The sequence below is a fragment of the Cloeon dipterum genome, chromosome X (genome assembly GCF_949628265.1).
Source record: "Cloeon dipterum chromosome X, ieCloDipt1.1, whole genome shotgun sequence".
In the NCBI taxonomy this organism is placed as follows: Eukaryota; Metazoa; Arthropoda; class Insecta; order Ephemeroptera; family Baetidae; genus Cloeon; species Cloeon dipterum.
Window position 1 is genome coordinate 2564560 of NC_088790.1, and position 15888 is coordinate 2580447.

General features: G+C 38.2%; 2 protein-coding genes across 2 annotated transcripts; both read right to left on the minus strand.

Annotated features, from left to right (window-relative positions):
* Positions 1–4377: 4377 nt before the first annotated feature.
* Positions 4378–5127, minus strand: LOC135945236 (E3 ubiquitin-protein ligase rnf146-like). The gene is made up of 2 exons (XM_065492796.1): positions 4983–5127; positions 4378–4820 (listed from the first exon to the last, which is right to left on the minus strand). The coding sequence occupies exons 1-2, from the start codon at positions 5125–5127 to the stop codon at positions 4378–4380; spliced, it is 588 nt and encodes a 195-aa protein (XP_065348868.1).
* Positions 5128–12431: 7304 nt separating this feature from the next.
* On the minus strand, positions 12432–13181 carry LOC135945238 (E3 ubiquitin-protein ligase rnf146-like). Its single transcript, XM_065492797.1, has 2 exons — positions 13037–13181; positions 12432–12874 (listed from the first exon to the last, which is right to left on the minus strand). Exons 1-2 carry the CDS (start codon positions 13179–13181, stop codon positions 12432–12434), a joined length of 588 nt encoding a protein of 195 aa, XP_065348869.1.
* Positions 13182–15888: the final 2707 nt, after the last annotated feature.

The following is a 15888-nucleotide window of genomic DNA, read 5'->3' on the forward strand; positions in this document are numbered from 1 at the left end:
TTTTTGACTCTGGGGCTTCATGAATTTTAGTTGAATAATAAAAAATTGTTTGGTTGTAATATTTTAATTAAGTAAAACATCAAACAATTATAAATAAATATTTGCGAATTTTTTTGCGCGTACAAGTTTGAATAATCTATAAAAATGTGGAATGCGCGTGTATTTAATTTTAAATAATTAAGAACCGCTCGAAAAATATGGGGAAGTAGTTAATTATTCTAGTGGGCATCTTGAAGAAATATTCCTGGAATATTCATAAGGTTAATTTTTTAGGTTAACCCTGGAATGATCCAAAAGAATATTTCTGGAACATTTAAAAAGATTAATTTTTTGGGTTAACCCTGCAATGATCCAAAAGAATGTTCCTGGAATATTTATTCATGGTTAATAAAATTTTCACCGCCAGGAATATTCTAGGGATATTCCTGATGATTAATTTTAAGGGTGAACTTTAAACATTCTGTGGCTAACCTGGAATAATCGTGGAATAATCTTGGATTAATTTTTCGGATTAATCTTTTCGGATAAAAATCGAATAGCCCAAGATTATTCCGGATATTTTTGGAATATAATTTTCTGTGCGGGTAATTGCAAATTACAAACACAATATACAATAGAAAAATAATTACCACACAACAACATCATAAGTTTTTGACAAAAGAGAAATATATACTCTTGGGAAGAGTAAAATTTGTGTTTGCAAAGGAAACCTTTCAAAGCCGTACTAAATTCTTTGACTCGGGGCTCTAGGCGTAGTGACACTGGCAAGGCATTGTACACGCTCGCAACGCACAAGCAAGGGGATTTTTCTTTGAAAGCAGCGATGCCTGGACCGGAATGTACAGCTCTGGCTTGCCCCGCGTGTCATAGCCGTGAACGTCACGTGTTCTTTTGAAGTACACTGCAAGTCAAGGTTGAGAAAATCTCACCGTGCTGCAGTGAGAAAATCACAAATTGTATCGAAATCCACCGATCGCCTATGGCCCGTTATGGTGGCTGCCGAAAGGTGGCGTTCTCTCCTACCCTGGCTGCCTGAGTATATCCGTGTTAACCTGATAAGGAATTATTCTAAACTCGACGATCAACGTGTGCGGTAGCAGCAAATATTGCTCCCTCGGCCGCACATTTAGGAGTTCGTTAACCTTGAGCACATATGCTCCCTTTGTAAGTGATTATCTCTGTGAACAATATTACTATTTGTGGTTTGTGAATTTAGTTAGTTATAATGACGTGTATGTATTACAGTACGAACCCTATAATTGACGAATAATTGAACTACCTTGCTTGTATATTGCCAATCTCTGACAACTCCCTTTTAGGGGTAAGCTTATGTTATTATATATTGTGTTGTGTTTTATTAATTGAGTTATTATTTTATTCTTGTCATTTTATATATTATATTTTAATAATTGACAATGGCCTTTTGCCTTTTTTAATGTGTTTAGTTTTAACATTCTTTTCTATGCATTTATGGAATTTATTATATTATTTCAGACCAAATAACGGCAAATACAAATAAAGGCATTGCAACAATTTGTGGGGTTTGACTTATCTCGACCATTCCCCATACCGTGCACAACATATTCAGGCTGTGCATCAAAATGGGGCGCACTGCTTCACAGATAAAAAGGTCGCTCGCAGGTCAAACTTTTCGTTCGCTTTTGTGTGCTCCACAATAATGAACGACGGATGCGATGCTAGGGTGCGAGAAAAATCACGAATGCTCTTGGATTCTCATCCACAAAAATCGAAAATCAAGCGTGGGAACATTTGTGCCGTACACCAGTATTCTAAATTAAATTCGATTTTAAAAAGTTAGCAATCACACGAAACGATAATTGAGTGTACATTTATCTATATTTTTATATTAATTGTAAAATGCAGTGGAATGGAAACATCCGAACCGTAAAAATACCAAGAAGGAACTGATATTCTTGCGTCCGAATCGAAGATAAAAAAATGGAAATATTTAGATCAAAACTTTCTTCTGACAGTGGTAATTTCCATATCAATGAAGGCAACAATTTTTTTTACTAGATAAACGACTTTCGTATTTTTAGTTGATTTGATATTTTAAATATTGCAAAATTGGTGTTTTTAATTAATGTCTCAGTCATTAATAAGTTTAGCGGAAAATTGTTCATGACCAATTAGTTTCAAAACTTAGAATTGAAATATATTTTATCAAGTCCAAAGCGTTTACGCCAATTAGAACCGAACAAAATTGATCGATCTGGCGCAAAATAAAATCCGGCCGCACTCTTTTTTGAATCGACGGGGGCTTGTACGAAGAATGGCAAAGTCGGTGTAAAATTTTGTTTTTTCTCATAATTTCGATTATTTCGCTCCCTCATACAATTAAAGCAATGAGTATTTTACACAAGACAAAAAGTCATAAATATCGATAAAAAAAGTTCATTACGAGTTTGAAGAAAAAAGAAAAGATCTAGACTTGAACTACAATATTATAATTTATGTGTATTTAAAGAGGAATGATTATGAATTCCCCCGCAAAATCCTTTAATACCCATACAGATTGGGTCCTACAAATCATGTACAGTTAAAAAAATACATAGGCAGCACAGTAAATTTTCGTGAAAATCGGCCTCAAACTTAGCATTGTTTTAAATGGAGAATTTTCAACGGAATTTTGCAATTGCGATTTTCTCTGAAATTCCACATTTCCCCAAAAAGACTCTGGCTGTCCGATAGATCTCGATGAGAGGATTCCAAATCATGTGAGAAAACATAGTCGAGCACCGTAAATTTCGGAGAAAATTGGCAAAAATTTTCGCAAGTCTCAAATCTCAGGTTCTATAAGGATCAGAATTGCAAAAACTACCCACCGTTGGACTCGTCTCGACCTACCCTAACCATCTGAAAGGTTTAGGTGTGCTTTTACCCCCCACCCCTAAGACGCTAAATTTTTGTTTTACATTTTTTTGAGGGGGTTGAAGTATATAAACTTATATTCTATGCATTCAGGGCTACATTTTTTACGTTTCCATGAAAAAAATCCGAGGGGGCGTATTTTGTGATATTTTTAATTGAACATTTTTCATGCGAATTTGTGACCTTGACCTCTGACCTACAAATTTTTGACCAATGGCAAACATGTTCTACTCAAAAAGTTACGCCCGAAGGTGAAAAAACCACATCAAAATTCCAATCTGGACCGAAGATACCTTGATATTTCGGAGTTACTATCTCAACTTTTCAATTTTCGAAAATCGCGATTTCCCGAAAAGGGCCACCGAATTTTTTGCTCAAAATTTCAGGTTACACACTATGAAACATCCCTAACAACCTTATATGTAAAATTCAGGATGGGCAAATAAAGTCGGTAAAAATTGACAATTACCCTTAATCCTATCGCGAAAATCGTCACAGTTGATTGTCTCTGTAAAATGCTTGTTTTTGCGAACACCACTAACTATATATAATTAAAGATTTTTGCATTTTAAATAAAGCTATAGAGCAAAATTGTAAAAACGTCGTAGATAATTTTTACGCTTTTTTGGAAAAATGTTTATAGCTACATGAAAGAAGTTAAACATATTGTAAGGTAGTATCAAAATAAGAAGTAATGCCTTCTATAAAACAAACGGCTGTCCGGCGTGACCATCGCCCAGGGAGGTGTCCTGCCCAACATCCAGGCCGTCCTGCTCCTGCCCAAGAAGACCGACAAGAAGGCCTAAGCCCACACCGTGCAGGTTCACGGCGAAACCGGCCCTTTTCAGGGCCACCCAAATAATTCTCGTTAATTTACAAAGCAATACGAGACGTCTCAAACACTAATTTAATTTGACCTCTATTATCACTGAGACTTTTGTTTAAACTTTAACTGTCCTGCTTAAACATAACATAAACGGAATAGTTCTTTAAAGATCAGTTTATTGGATGGATGGTTCATTGCTTTGAAACCTCTACTTTAACATACATCGTAAATCTCGGGCTCTGAAAATGAGTGAGCTGTTAGCTGTTTGCGGCGGATGAGCGAGCAACAACCGAGACCGGTGTAACCCCTCTAACGCAGTGAAGACTGAAGAGAGAAGCAATATATTTGCTTCAATTATTTAATCGGTAGTTCGTCATGACAGAATTAATGATGGCATTGATTTAATTAGGTTATTTCTTTGCAATTTATTTTATTACTAATTCTCAACTTCCTTTCTAATTAAGTAATATTGGAATTATAATGGAGGCAAACGAACATAAAAAAGCGGCGAAATTACTTAAAAATTTTAAAAATTATTTCATTGCTTTGAAACTTTATTCAGATGTATTTGTTGGCCCTGAAAAGGGCCGATTTTAAAGCCTTGTGTTGATTTTGAGGCTTTCTTGGAGCTTTGGTGTACTTGGTCACGACGTGCTTGGCTATTCGGGCGAGAGTTTGAGCCCGGCCACCCCCACAGCTTCAAAGGTGCCGTTGCGAGCAATGGAAAGTGCGCCAACCTTGCGATGTTGCTTAATTAAAAGCGACCGAAAATCCAAGGTCGCCTCTTCGCCCGCGATGGTGAGACTGAGCTTGCAGATTCCTGCACTCAACGCCCGCCGAATCGCCTGCTCCTGGCGCCAAGAGAAACGCCACCAGCCGGATGTGGTTTTGAAGATCCAGCTGTACTGGGTCGCCGGCTCAGGCACAGGACAGCTGAGGAAATCTTCCGGCGTGGCCCAGAAATCCAGCGGCAGGAACGCCCGGCACATTGCGCAGCGTTTTATTTTGCCCCAACTGCAGTCGAAGCAAAATAAATGCCCGCAACATGGCAAGCGCATCGGCATGTCCAGGGCCAGCAGACAGATGGGACATCGAGTGTCGTCTGCGGAAACAAAATCAGAGAAATCTATTAGAAAAGGTCGCAAAAATAATTTGTAAAATAAATAAAGAGGCTAATAGTTCAATTCTGGAGGCAAATGAACTTAAATTTATATAATTGTCGTCAATGTAACTTTCAACATTTATTTTATTAACAAAAACTTACTCTCGACGTCCCCTTCCTCGTCCTCCAGGCTGACGATGTCCTGGTCGACGTCCGTCAGCGTGCGTGCCATGTTGAAGGTGGTGGCGCAGACGTGATCGTCGCTCCGCGTCCGAAGAGCCCAAGGTTCTTGCAAGAAGATTGCCATTTCTGCTGAGTAGAGCGAAGGAGAGAGCAAAGTTCGATGTGATAGCAGGTTTATGAAATTCCCTTTACAACCCCCGAGTTTATATACCCGAGAATCCACCCCCTCTTCGAGAACACTTTGTTCGCGCGGAGTGCGCAGCGAGCCAATGAAAGCGTCGCCTGCTGTCTGCATGCGTCTCGGCTCGCGCTCCTTTGCCTCAGTACATAAGGGAAGCTCAGTAGTTTTCGCCGCATTCGTAAAAAAATTTCCTGTCCTGTTCCTGTTTTTCCCTTTTTTTTCTTAAATTTAATTCAAATATACAAAATGATCTTCTAGATCAATATTTATACCTGTTTTTTGTTTGCTTCTAATTATTTGAAACTTCCATTTGACAGATTTTTCAAAGTGTTTAAATTGTGCCTGTTGATATAGTATATAATTTTTAATTAATCTAATTCCCCTTTATGAACAAAACGGAAAAAAAGTATGCATCCCGTCCAGAATTTAGTATCCAACAAAAAGTGCCTGAAAAAGTATTTCAAAAGTGCTTAAAATGAAAAAGAATCGCAGAAACCCCTAAGAAATGTTATTTTTGATACAGTTGATTGTTTCCGTTAAATGCTTGTTTTTCGAACACCACTGACTATATAATTAAAGATTTTTGCATTTTAAATAAAGCTTTAGAGCAAAATTGTAAACGTCGTGGATAATTTTTAGGCTTTTTTGGAAAAATGTTTATAGTTACATGAAAGGAAGTAAACATTTTGTAAGGTAGCATCAAAATGAAAAGTAATGCTGTCTATAAATGAGGTATATTTGATACAAAATAGACCAAGAATGGGATTGTTTTGAAACAAAATTCTTGTCTTGTCCTGTTCCTCAAAAATATATTCCTGTCCTGCCGGAATTCTTGTTTCCTGTTTCAATTTCTTGTCTCGGAATTTGGGGTGACAGGCAAGCATTCACGGGGTTGCAGACCAGCGTACGCCACGGCGGCAGGCCAGCAGTGATCGACACAGTTTAAGTTTGTTAAATTGACGATGACCTGGTTTTAACTAGTGTTAAGCTAGTCAGCGACAGTATGCTAGTCGAGAGCTTAAAATCGTGACGAGTTTAAAGCTTGTTAAAAAGCGGTCATCGTCAATTTGACAAAGTTTTTTCCTTGTCAAATTGACCCATTTTAAATACAGTGCAATCGTCATCATTTTTCATGATTCGTGAAGATTTCATGTTTTTGGAAATAAATTGAGTACAGAAGAAAAAGGTCGACCGTCTAAGCTTCCCAAGGACCCCATATTTTAATTTATTCTATTTTATCTTACTTTTTGCAAGGAAAAATCAGAGTTGTGTTTTTTTTTAAATTTGGAGAGGCATGTTTATAAAATTTAAAACTCGGCTTTTAATTAATGCATGCAGAGAAAGGAGAGATATCTCAGCAGATATTGGAACATTCACGTTTATTCGTTTTGTTTATCACTTACCAATAATTCTTGGCTAAATTTAACTGATTGAAGCCTGCTCTTTTGGCTGCGATCATGCGTAATTGAGGCAACTCACATATCGGCCAAAACACAATAAAAATGTTGAATATAATTAAACCCAGGCTTCATCCTCGTTGTCAACAAAGAGAAATTCGTCGTTTTTATTCCTCGACCAGTTCCGTTGTCATCACATACGTCCATATCATGAGTTACAATTAAAATCAAATACAACAATGCAATAATGTCACATCTAAAATCACACATAAAAAAACAATAAAAATGTTCATTAGTGACTTAAGTAAAGGCTTGTCCTAAGTTCCTCGTCTTCGACACTACACTCTCTAGAATGCCAACGTCAGCTTGAATTTTATCTCTCGTGATGCGCAACACCTGATAATGAACGTCATGCTTTTCACTACCTTCGTCGTTCTTCCAGCGCACAGCGCAAGGGGAAACGCAATATTTTACCTCCGCTGCGTATATCTATTGTTATTTTCACGCACAACGAACGCTACCCCTCCGAAAATACCTACGCGCAAACAATGATTTCCAACAAAATTCTCTCAAATTGGAAGGAAAATGGTGTGTGGTCCATTTTCTTGGCGATGTGGGTGGGCGAAAGAGGGGGAGAAAAAAGCAGGCGATGGAATTTTGTCCGTTTTCAGAACTATATATCCCAGTGGATTCACGCGTAGTTGGTAGTAAACCACATAAATTCAATTTTTAAAAATTGATTTATTCTTTTCAAATCGATGAATTTTCCCTTATACGACAGCGCTCACGAAGGGAATGCCCAAACGACCTTTCTCAGGGTATCCCGATCTAAGACCGTTTCCGAGGCCGAATTTAATTGTTTTTCAGCGTTTTTAAGCGAGCGACAGAGGGTACTGCGACTCGCTGCAAAAGTAACAATGGTGGGAAGGGGAGGAACGACGCATCAAGGTTTCGTCTTTAGATGGTGGATGTGGCCTAAAAGCAATGTTACTTAATAAAAAAATTTGCTTGCAATATCTTTGATTTCCTGGTGCATTCACATGCATCGAAAATTTTTAAAATGTGTGTCGATATCAAGATAATTATAATATCAATAATAACATGACAATCGAGTCTGCTTTTAGTTACTTAAATTCTGAAAGTTTTACTTTGGGCACGACTCTGCCGCGTAACTCGCTTCAACTGTGACCGTGAGACGAGCTTGCAACGCAGCACCCTTCGAGTGTGTTTGCGTGTTTATTGTTAGCCCGTGGCATAGGCGATCGGTGCATGTAAATGGGTCAAGGGTCACTTGAAGTTTCCAAAGGAGGCAGGAAGGAAAAATTCCTAAATTTCAATTTTCCTGGCCAAATTTCCCTTTGGTCGCTATATATATTTCAATCTGTAGGCTTGCCGCCTGCTCGCTCTAGAGCGCAAGCACACGGACGCATGCGTACTAGCGACCCGTGTGCTAGGCTAGTTCAAATTATATCTTGCCACTAAAAGAGGCGTTGGCTGCGAAATAAAATTTAAGATTATTTAAAAAAACGGTAATTACCACAAACTTTATCTTTTCAAACACATTTTTCCATAGATATTCAAAACTTTTGCGCCTTGAGAATAATTTTTAATGGTTTCCATGTGGCAATGAATTATTATCAAACATTTTGTCATACATATGACCAGAAAATATACAAAAGGGCCAGCTTCGCCTTCTGCATAATTCTCATCCCTCATACGGGGAAAACAGTTAAAGAATTAGGGCAGCAACCAGCAGTTGTGGACTAAAAGAGATGCCCTCGATGCGAAGGATAGCGATATAATACACATGACGCATTGGCAGCTTTACAAAACGTTTTGTTTAAGTCTCCTCTGTCCAGTCAATTTTCCCATTTATCGAGCCCCATGCTCATGCAGTAAAATATAGTGAGAACCCATGCACAGAACAAAGAAAGCAGAATTCTTAGCAAAAGGCCAAGAGGATAAAGCAGTTGGGGCGCGTTTATATTCAATTCATTTTATTTGACTTTTAGCATGGCACTACATCAAGGTGAAGATCTTCTCACAACATATTCCATCGCTAATTGCAAATTACAAACACAATATACAATAGAAAAATAATTACCACACAACAACATCATAAGTTTTTGACAAAAGAGAAATATACTCTTGGGAAGAGTAAAATTTGTGTTTGCAAAGGAAACCTTTCAAAGCCGTACTAAATTCTTTGACTCGAGGCTCTAGGCGTAGTGACACTGGCAAGGCATTGTACACGCTCGCAACGCACAAGCAAGGGGATTTTTCTTTGAAAGCAGCGATGCCTGGACCGGAATGTACAGCTCTGGCTTGCCCCGCGTGTCATAGCCGTGAACGTCACGTGTTCTTTTGAAGTACACTGCAAGTCAAGGTTGAGAAAATCTCACCGTGCTGCAGTGAGAAAATCACAAATTGTATCGAAATCCACCGATCGCCTATGGCCCGTTATGGTGGCTGCCGAAAGGTGGCGTTCTCTCCTACCCTGGCTGCCTGAGTATATCCGTGTTAACCTGATAAGGAATTATTCTAAACTCGACGATCAACGTGTGCGGTAGCAGCAAATATTGCTCCCTCGGCCGCACATTTAGGAGTTCGTTAACCTTGAGCACATATGCTCCCTTTGTAAGTGATTATCTCTGTGAACAATATTACTATTTGTGGTTTGTGAATTTAGTTAGTTATAATGACGTGTATGTATTACAGTACGAACCCTATAATTGACGAATAATTGAACTACCTTGCTTGTATATTGCCAATCTCTGACAACTCCCTTTTAGGGGTAAGCTTATGTTATTATATATTGTGTTGTGTTTTATTAATTGAGTTATTATTTTATTCTTGTCATTTTATATATTATATTTTAATAATTGACAATGGCCTTTTGCCTTTTTTAATGTGTTTAGTTTTAACATTCTTTTCTATGCATTTATGGAATTTATTATATTATTTCAGACCAAATAACGGCAAATACAAATAAAGGCATTGCAACAATTTGTGGGGTTTGACTTATCTCGACCATTCCCCATACCGTGCACAACATATTCAGGCTGTGCATCAAAATGGGGCGCACTGCTTCACAGATAAAAAGGTCGCTCGCAGGTCAAACTTTTCGTTCGCTTTTGTGTGCTCCACAATAATGAACGACGGATGCGATGCTAGGGTGCGAGAAAAATCACGAATGCTCTTGGATTCTCATCCACAAAAATCGAAAATCAAGCGTGGGAACATTTGTGCCGTACACCAGTATTCTAAATTAAATTCGATTTTAAAAAGTTAGCAATCACACGAAACGATAATTGAGTGTACATTTATCTATATTTTTATATTAATTGTAAAATGCAGTGGAATGGAAACATCCGAACCGTAAAAATACCAAGAAGGAACTGATATTCTTGCGTCCGAATCGAAGATGAAAAAATGGAAATATTTAGATCAAAACTTTCTTCTGACAGTGGTAATTTCCATATCAATGAAGGCAACAATTATTTTTACTAGATAAACGACTTTCGTATTTTTAGTTGATTTGATATTTTAAATATTGCAAAATTGGTGATTTTAATTAATGTCTCAGTCATTAATAAGTTTAGCGGAAAATTGTTCATGACCAATTAGTTTCAAAACTTAGAATTGAAATATATTTTATCAAGTCCAAAGCGTTTACGCCAATTAGAACCGAACAAAATTGATCGATCTGGCGCAAAATAAAATCCGGCCGCACTCTTTTTTGAATCGACGGGGGCTTGTACGAAGAATGGCAAAGTCGGTGTAAAATTTTGTTTTTTCTCATAATTTCGATTATTTCGCTCCCTCATACAATTAAAGCAATGAGTATTTTACACAAGACAAAAAGTCATAAATATCGATAAAAAAAGTTCATTACGAGTTTGAAGAAAAAAGAAAAGATCTAGACTTGAACTACAATATTATAATTTATGTGTATTTAAAGAGGAATGATTATGAATTTCCCCGCAAAATCCTTTAATACCCATACAGATTGGGTCCTACAAATCATGTACAGTTAAAAAAATACATAGGCAGCACAGTAAATTTTCGTGAAAATCGGCCTCAAACTTAGCATTGTTTTAAATGGAGAATTTTCAACGGAATTTTGCAATTGCGATTTTCTCTGAAATTCCACATTTCCCCAAAAAGACTCTGGCTGTCCGATAGATCTCGATGAGAGGATTCCAAATCATGTGAGAAAACATAGTCGAGCACCGTAAATTTCGGAGAAAATTGGCAAAAATTTTCGCAAGTCTCAAATCTCAGGTTCTATAAGGATCAGAATTGCAAAAACTACCCACCGTTGGACTCGTCTCGACCTACCCTAACCATCTGAAAGGTTTAGGTGTGCTTTTACCCCCCACCCCTAAGACGCTAAATTTTTGTTTTACATTTTTTTGAGGGGGTTGAAGTATATAAACTTATATTCTATGCATTCAGGGCTACATTTTTTACGTTTCCATGAAAAAAATCCGAGGGGGCGTATTTTGTGATATTTTTAATTGAACATTTTTCATGTGAATTTGTGACCTTGACCTCTGACCTACAAATTTTTGACCAATGGCAAACATGTTCTACTCAAAAAGTTACGCCCGAAGGTGAAAAAACCACATCAAAATTCCAATCTGGACCGAAGATACCTTGATATTTCGGAGTTACTATCTCAACTTTTCAATTTTCGAAAATCGCGATTTCCCGAAAAGGGCCACCGAATTTTTTGCTCAAAATTTCAGGTTACACACTATGAAACATCCCTAACAACCTTATATGTAAAATTCAGGATGGGCAAATAAAGTCGGTAAAAATTGACAATTACCCTTAATCCTATCGCGAAAATCGTCACAGTTGATTGTCTCTGTAAAATGCTTGTTTTTGCGAACACCACTAACTATATATAATTAAAGATTTTTGCATTTTAAATAAAGCTATAGAGCAAAATTGTAAAAACGTCGTAGATAATTTTTACGCTTTTTTGGAAAAATGTTTATAGCTACATGAAAGAAGTTAAACATATTGTAAGGTAGTATCAAAATAAGAAGTAATGCCTTCTATAAAACAAACGGCTGTCCGGCGTGACCATCGCCCAGGGAGGTGTCCTGCCCAACATCCAGGCCGTCCTGCTCCTGCCCAAGAAGACCGACAAGAAGGCCTAAGCTCACACCGTGCAGGTTCACGGCGAAACCGGCCCTTTTCAGGGCCACCCAAATAATTCTCGTTAATTTACAAAGCAATACGAGACGTCTCAAACACTAATTTAATTTGACCTCTATTATCACTGAGACTTTTGTTTAAACTTTAACTGTCCTGCTTAAACATAACATAAACGGAATAGTTCTTTAAAGATCAGTTTATTGGATGGATGGTTCATTGCTTTGAAACCTCTACTTTAACATACATCGTAAATCTCGGGCTCTGAAAATGAGTGAGCTGTTAGCTGTTTGCGGCGGATGAGCGAGCAACAACCGAGACCGGTGTAACCCCTCTAACGCAGTGAAGACTGAAGAGAGAAGCAATATATTTGCTTCAATTATTTAATCGGTAGTTCGTCATGACAGAATTAATGATGGCATTGATTTAATTAGGTTATTTCTTTGCAATTTATTTTATTACTAATTCTCAACTTCCTTTCTAATTAAGTAATATTGGAATTATAATGGAGGCAAACGAACATAAAAAAGCGGCGAAATTACTTAAAAATTTTAAAAATTATTTCATTGCTTTGAAACTTTATTCAGATGTATTTGTTGGCCCTGAAAAGGGCCGATTTTAAAGCCTTGTGTTGATTTTGAGGCTTTCTTGGAGCTTTGGTGTACTTGGTCACGACGTGCTTGGCTATTCGGGCGAGAGTTTGAGCCCGGCCACCCCCACAGCTTCAAAGGTGCCGTTGCGAGCAATGGAAAGTGCGCCAACCTTGCGATGTTGCTTAATTAAAAGCGACCGAAAATCCAAGGTCGCCTCTTCGCCCGCGATGGTGAGACTGAGCTTGCAGATTCCTGCACTCAACGCCCGCCGAATCGCCTGCTCCTGGCGCCAAGAGAAACGCCACCAGCCGGATGTGGTTTTGAAGATCCAGCTGTACTGGGTCGCCGGCTCAGGCACAGGACAGCTGAGGAAATCTTCCGGCGTGGCCCAGAAATCCAGCGGCAGGAACGCCCGGCACATTGCGCAGCGTTTTATTTTGCCCCAACTGCAGTCGAAGCAAAATAAATGCCCGCAACATGGCAAGCGCATCGGCATGTCCAGGGCCAGCAGACAGATGGGACATCGAGTGTCGTCTGCGGAAACAAAATCAGAGAAATCTATTAGAAAAGGTCGCAAAAATAATTTGTAAAATAAATAAAGAGGCTAATAGTTCAATTCTGGAGGCAAATGAACTTAAATTTATATAATTGTCGTCAATGTAACTTTCAACATTTATTTTATTAACAAAAACTTACTCTCGACGTCCCCTTCCTCGTCCTCCAGGCTGACGATGTCCTGGTCGACGTCCGTCAGCGTGCGTGCCATGTTGAAGGTGGTGGCGCAGACGTGATCGTCGCTCCGCGTCCGAAGAGCCCAAGGTTCTTGCAAGAAGATTGCCATTTCTGCTGAGTAGAGCGAAGGAGAGAGCAAAGTTCGATGTGATAGCAGGTTTATGAAATTCCCTTTACAACCCCCGAGTTTATATACCCGAGAATCCACCCCCTCTTCGAGAACACTTTGTTCGCGCGGAGTGCGCAGCGAGCCAATGAAAGCGTCGCCTGCTGTCTGCATGCGTCTCGGCTCGCGCTCCTTTGCCTCAGTACATAAGGGAAGCTCAGTAGTTTTCGCCGCATTCGTAAAAAAATTTCCTGTCCTGTTCCTGTTTTTCCCTTTTTTTTCTTAAATTTAATTCAAATATACAAAATGATCTTCTAGATCAATATTTATACCTGTTTTTTGTTTGCTTCTAATTATTTGAAACTTCCATTTGACAGATTTTTCAAAGTGTTTAAATTGTGCCTGTTGATATAGTATATAATTTTTAATTAATCTAATTCCCCTTTATGAACAAAACGGAAAAAAAGTATGCATCCCGTCCAGAATTTAGTATCCAACAAAAAGTGCCTGAAAAAGTATTTCAAAAGTGCTTAAAATGAAAAAGAATCGCAGAAACCCCTAAGAAATGTTATTTTTGATACAGTTGATTGTTTCCGTTAAATGCTTGTTTTTCGAACACCACTGACTATATAATTAAAGATTTTTGCATTTTAAATAAAGCTTTAGAGCAAAATTGTAAACGTCGTGGATAATTTTTAGGCTTTTTTGGAAAAATGTTTATAGTTACATGAAAGGAAGTAAACATTTTGTAAGGTAGCATCAAAATGAAAAGTAATGCTGTCTATAAATGAGGTATATTTGATACAAAATAGACCAAGAATGGGATTGTTTTGAAACAAAATTCTTGTCTTGTCCTGTTCCTCAAAAATATATTCCTGTCCTGCCGGAATTCTTGTTTCCTGTTTCAATTTCTTGTCTCGGAATTTGGGGTGACAGGCAAGCATTCACGGGGTTGCAGACCAGCGTACGCCACGGCGGCAGGCCAGCAGTGATCGACACAGTTTAAGTTTGTTAAATTGACGATGACCTGGTTTTAACTAGTGTTAAGCTAGTCAGCGACAGTATGCTAGTCGAGAGCTTAAAATCGTGACGAGTTTAAAGCTTGTTAAAAAGCGGTCATCGTCAATTTGACAAAGTTTTTTCCTTGTCAAATTGACCCATTTTAAATACAGTGCAATCGTCATCATTTTTCATGATTCGTGAAGATTTCATGTTTTTGGAAATAAATTGAGTACAGAAGAAAAAGGTCGACCGTCTAAGCTTCCCAAGGACCCCATATTTTAATTTATTCTATTTTATCTTACTTTTTGCAAGGAAAAATCAGAGTTGTGTTTTTTTTTAAATTTGGAGAGGCATGTTTATAAAATTTAAAACTCGGCTTTTAATTAATGCATGCAGAGAAAGGAGAGATATCTCAGCAGATATTGGAACATTCACGTTTATTCGTTTTGTTTATCACTTACCAATAATTCTTGGCTAAATTTAACTGATTGAAGCCTGCTCTTTTGGCTGCGATCATGCGTAATTGAGGCAACTCACATATCGGCCAAAACACAATAAAAATGTTGAATATAATTAAACCCAGGCTTCATCCTCGTTGTCAACAAAGAGAAATTCGTCGTTTTTATTCCTCGACCAGTTCCGTTGTCATCACATACGTCCATATCATGAGTTACAATTAAAATCAAATACAACAATGCAATAATGTCACATCTAAAATCACACATAAAAAAACAATAAAAATGTTCATTAGTGACTTAAGTAAAGGCTTGTCCTAAGTTCCTCGTCTTCGACACTACACTCTCTAGAATGCCAACGTCAGCTTGAATTTTATCTCTCGTGATGCGCAACACCTGATAATGAACGTCATGCTTTTCACTACCTTCGTCGTTCTTCCAGCGCACAGCGCAAGGGGAAACGCAATATTTTACCTCCGCTGCGTATATCTATTGTTATTTTCACGCACAACGAACGCTACCCCTCCGAAAATACCTACGCGCAAACAATGATTTCCAACAAAATTCTCTCAAATTGGAAGGAAAATGGTGTGTGGTCCATTTTCTTGGCGATGTGGGTGGGCGAAAGAGGGGGAGAAAAAAGCAGGCGATGGAATTTTGTCCGTTTTCAGAACTATATATCCCAGTGGATTCACGCGTAGTTGGTAGTAAACCACATAAATTCAATTTTTAAAAATTGATTTATTCTTTTCAAATCGATGAATTTTCCCTTATACGACAGCGCTCACGAAGGGAATGCCCAAACGACCTTTCTCAGGGTATCCCGATCTAAGACCGTTTCCGAGGCCGAATTTAATTGTTTTTCAGCGTTTTTAAGCGAGCGACAGAGGGTACTGCGACTCGCTGCAAAAGTAACAATGGTGGGAAGGGGAGGAACGACGCATCAAGGTTTCGTCTTTAGATGGTGGATGTGGCCTAAAAGCAATGTTACTTAATAAAAAAATTTGCTTGCAATATCTTTGATTTCCTGGTGCATTCACATGCATCGAAAATTTTTAAAATGTGTGTCGATATCAAGATAATTATAATATCAATAATAACATGACAATCGAGTCTGCTTTTAGTTACTTAAATTCTGAAAGTTTTACTTTGGGCACGACTCTGCCGCGTAACTCGCTTCAACTGTGACCGTGAGACGAGCTTGCAACGCAGCACCCTTCGAGTGTGTTTGCGTGTTTATTGTTAGCCCGTGG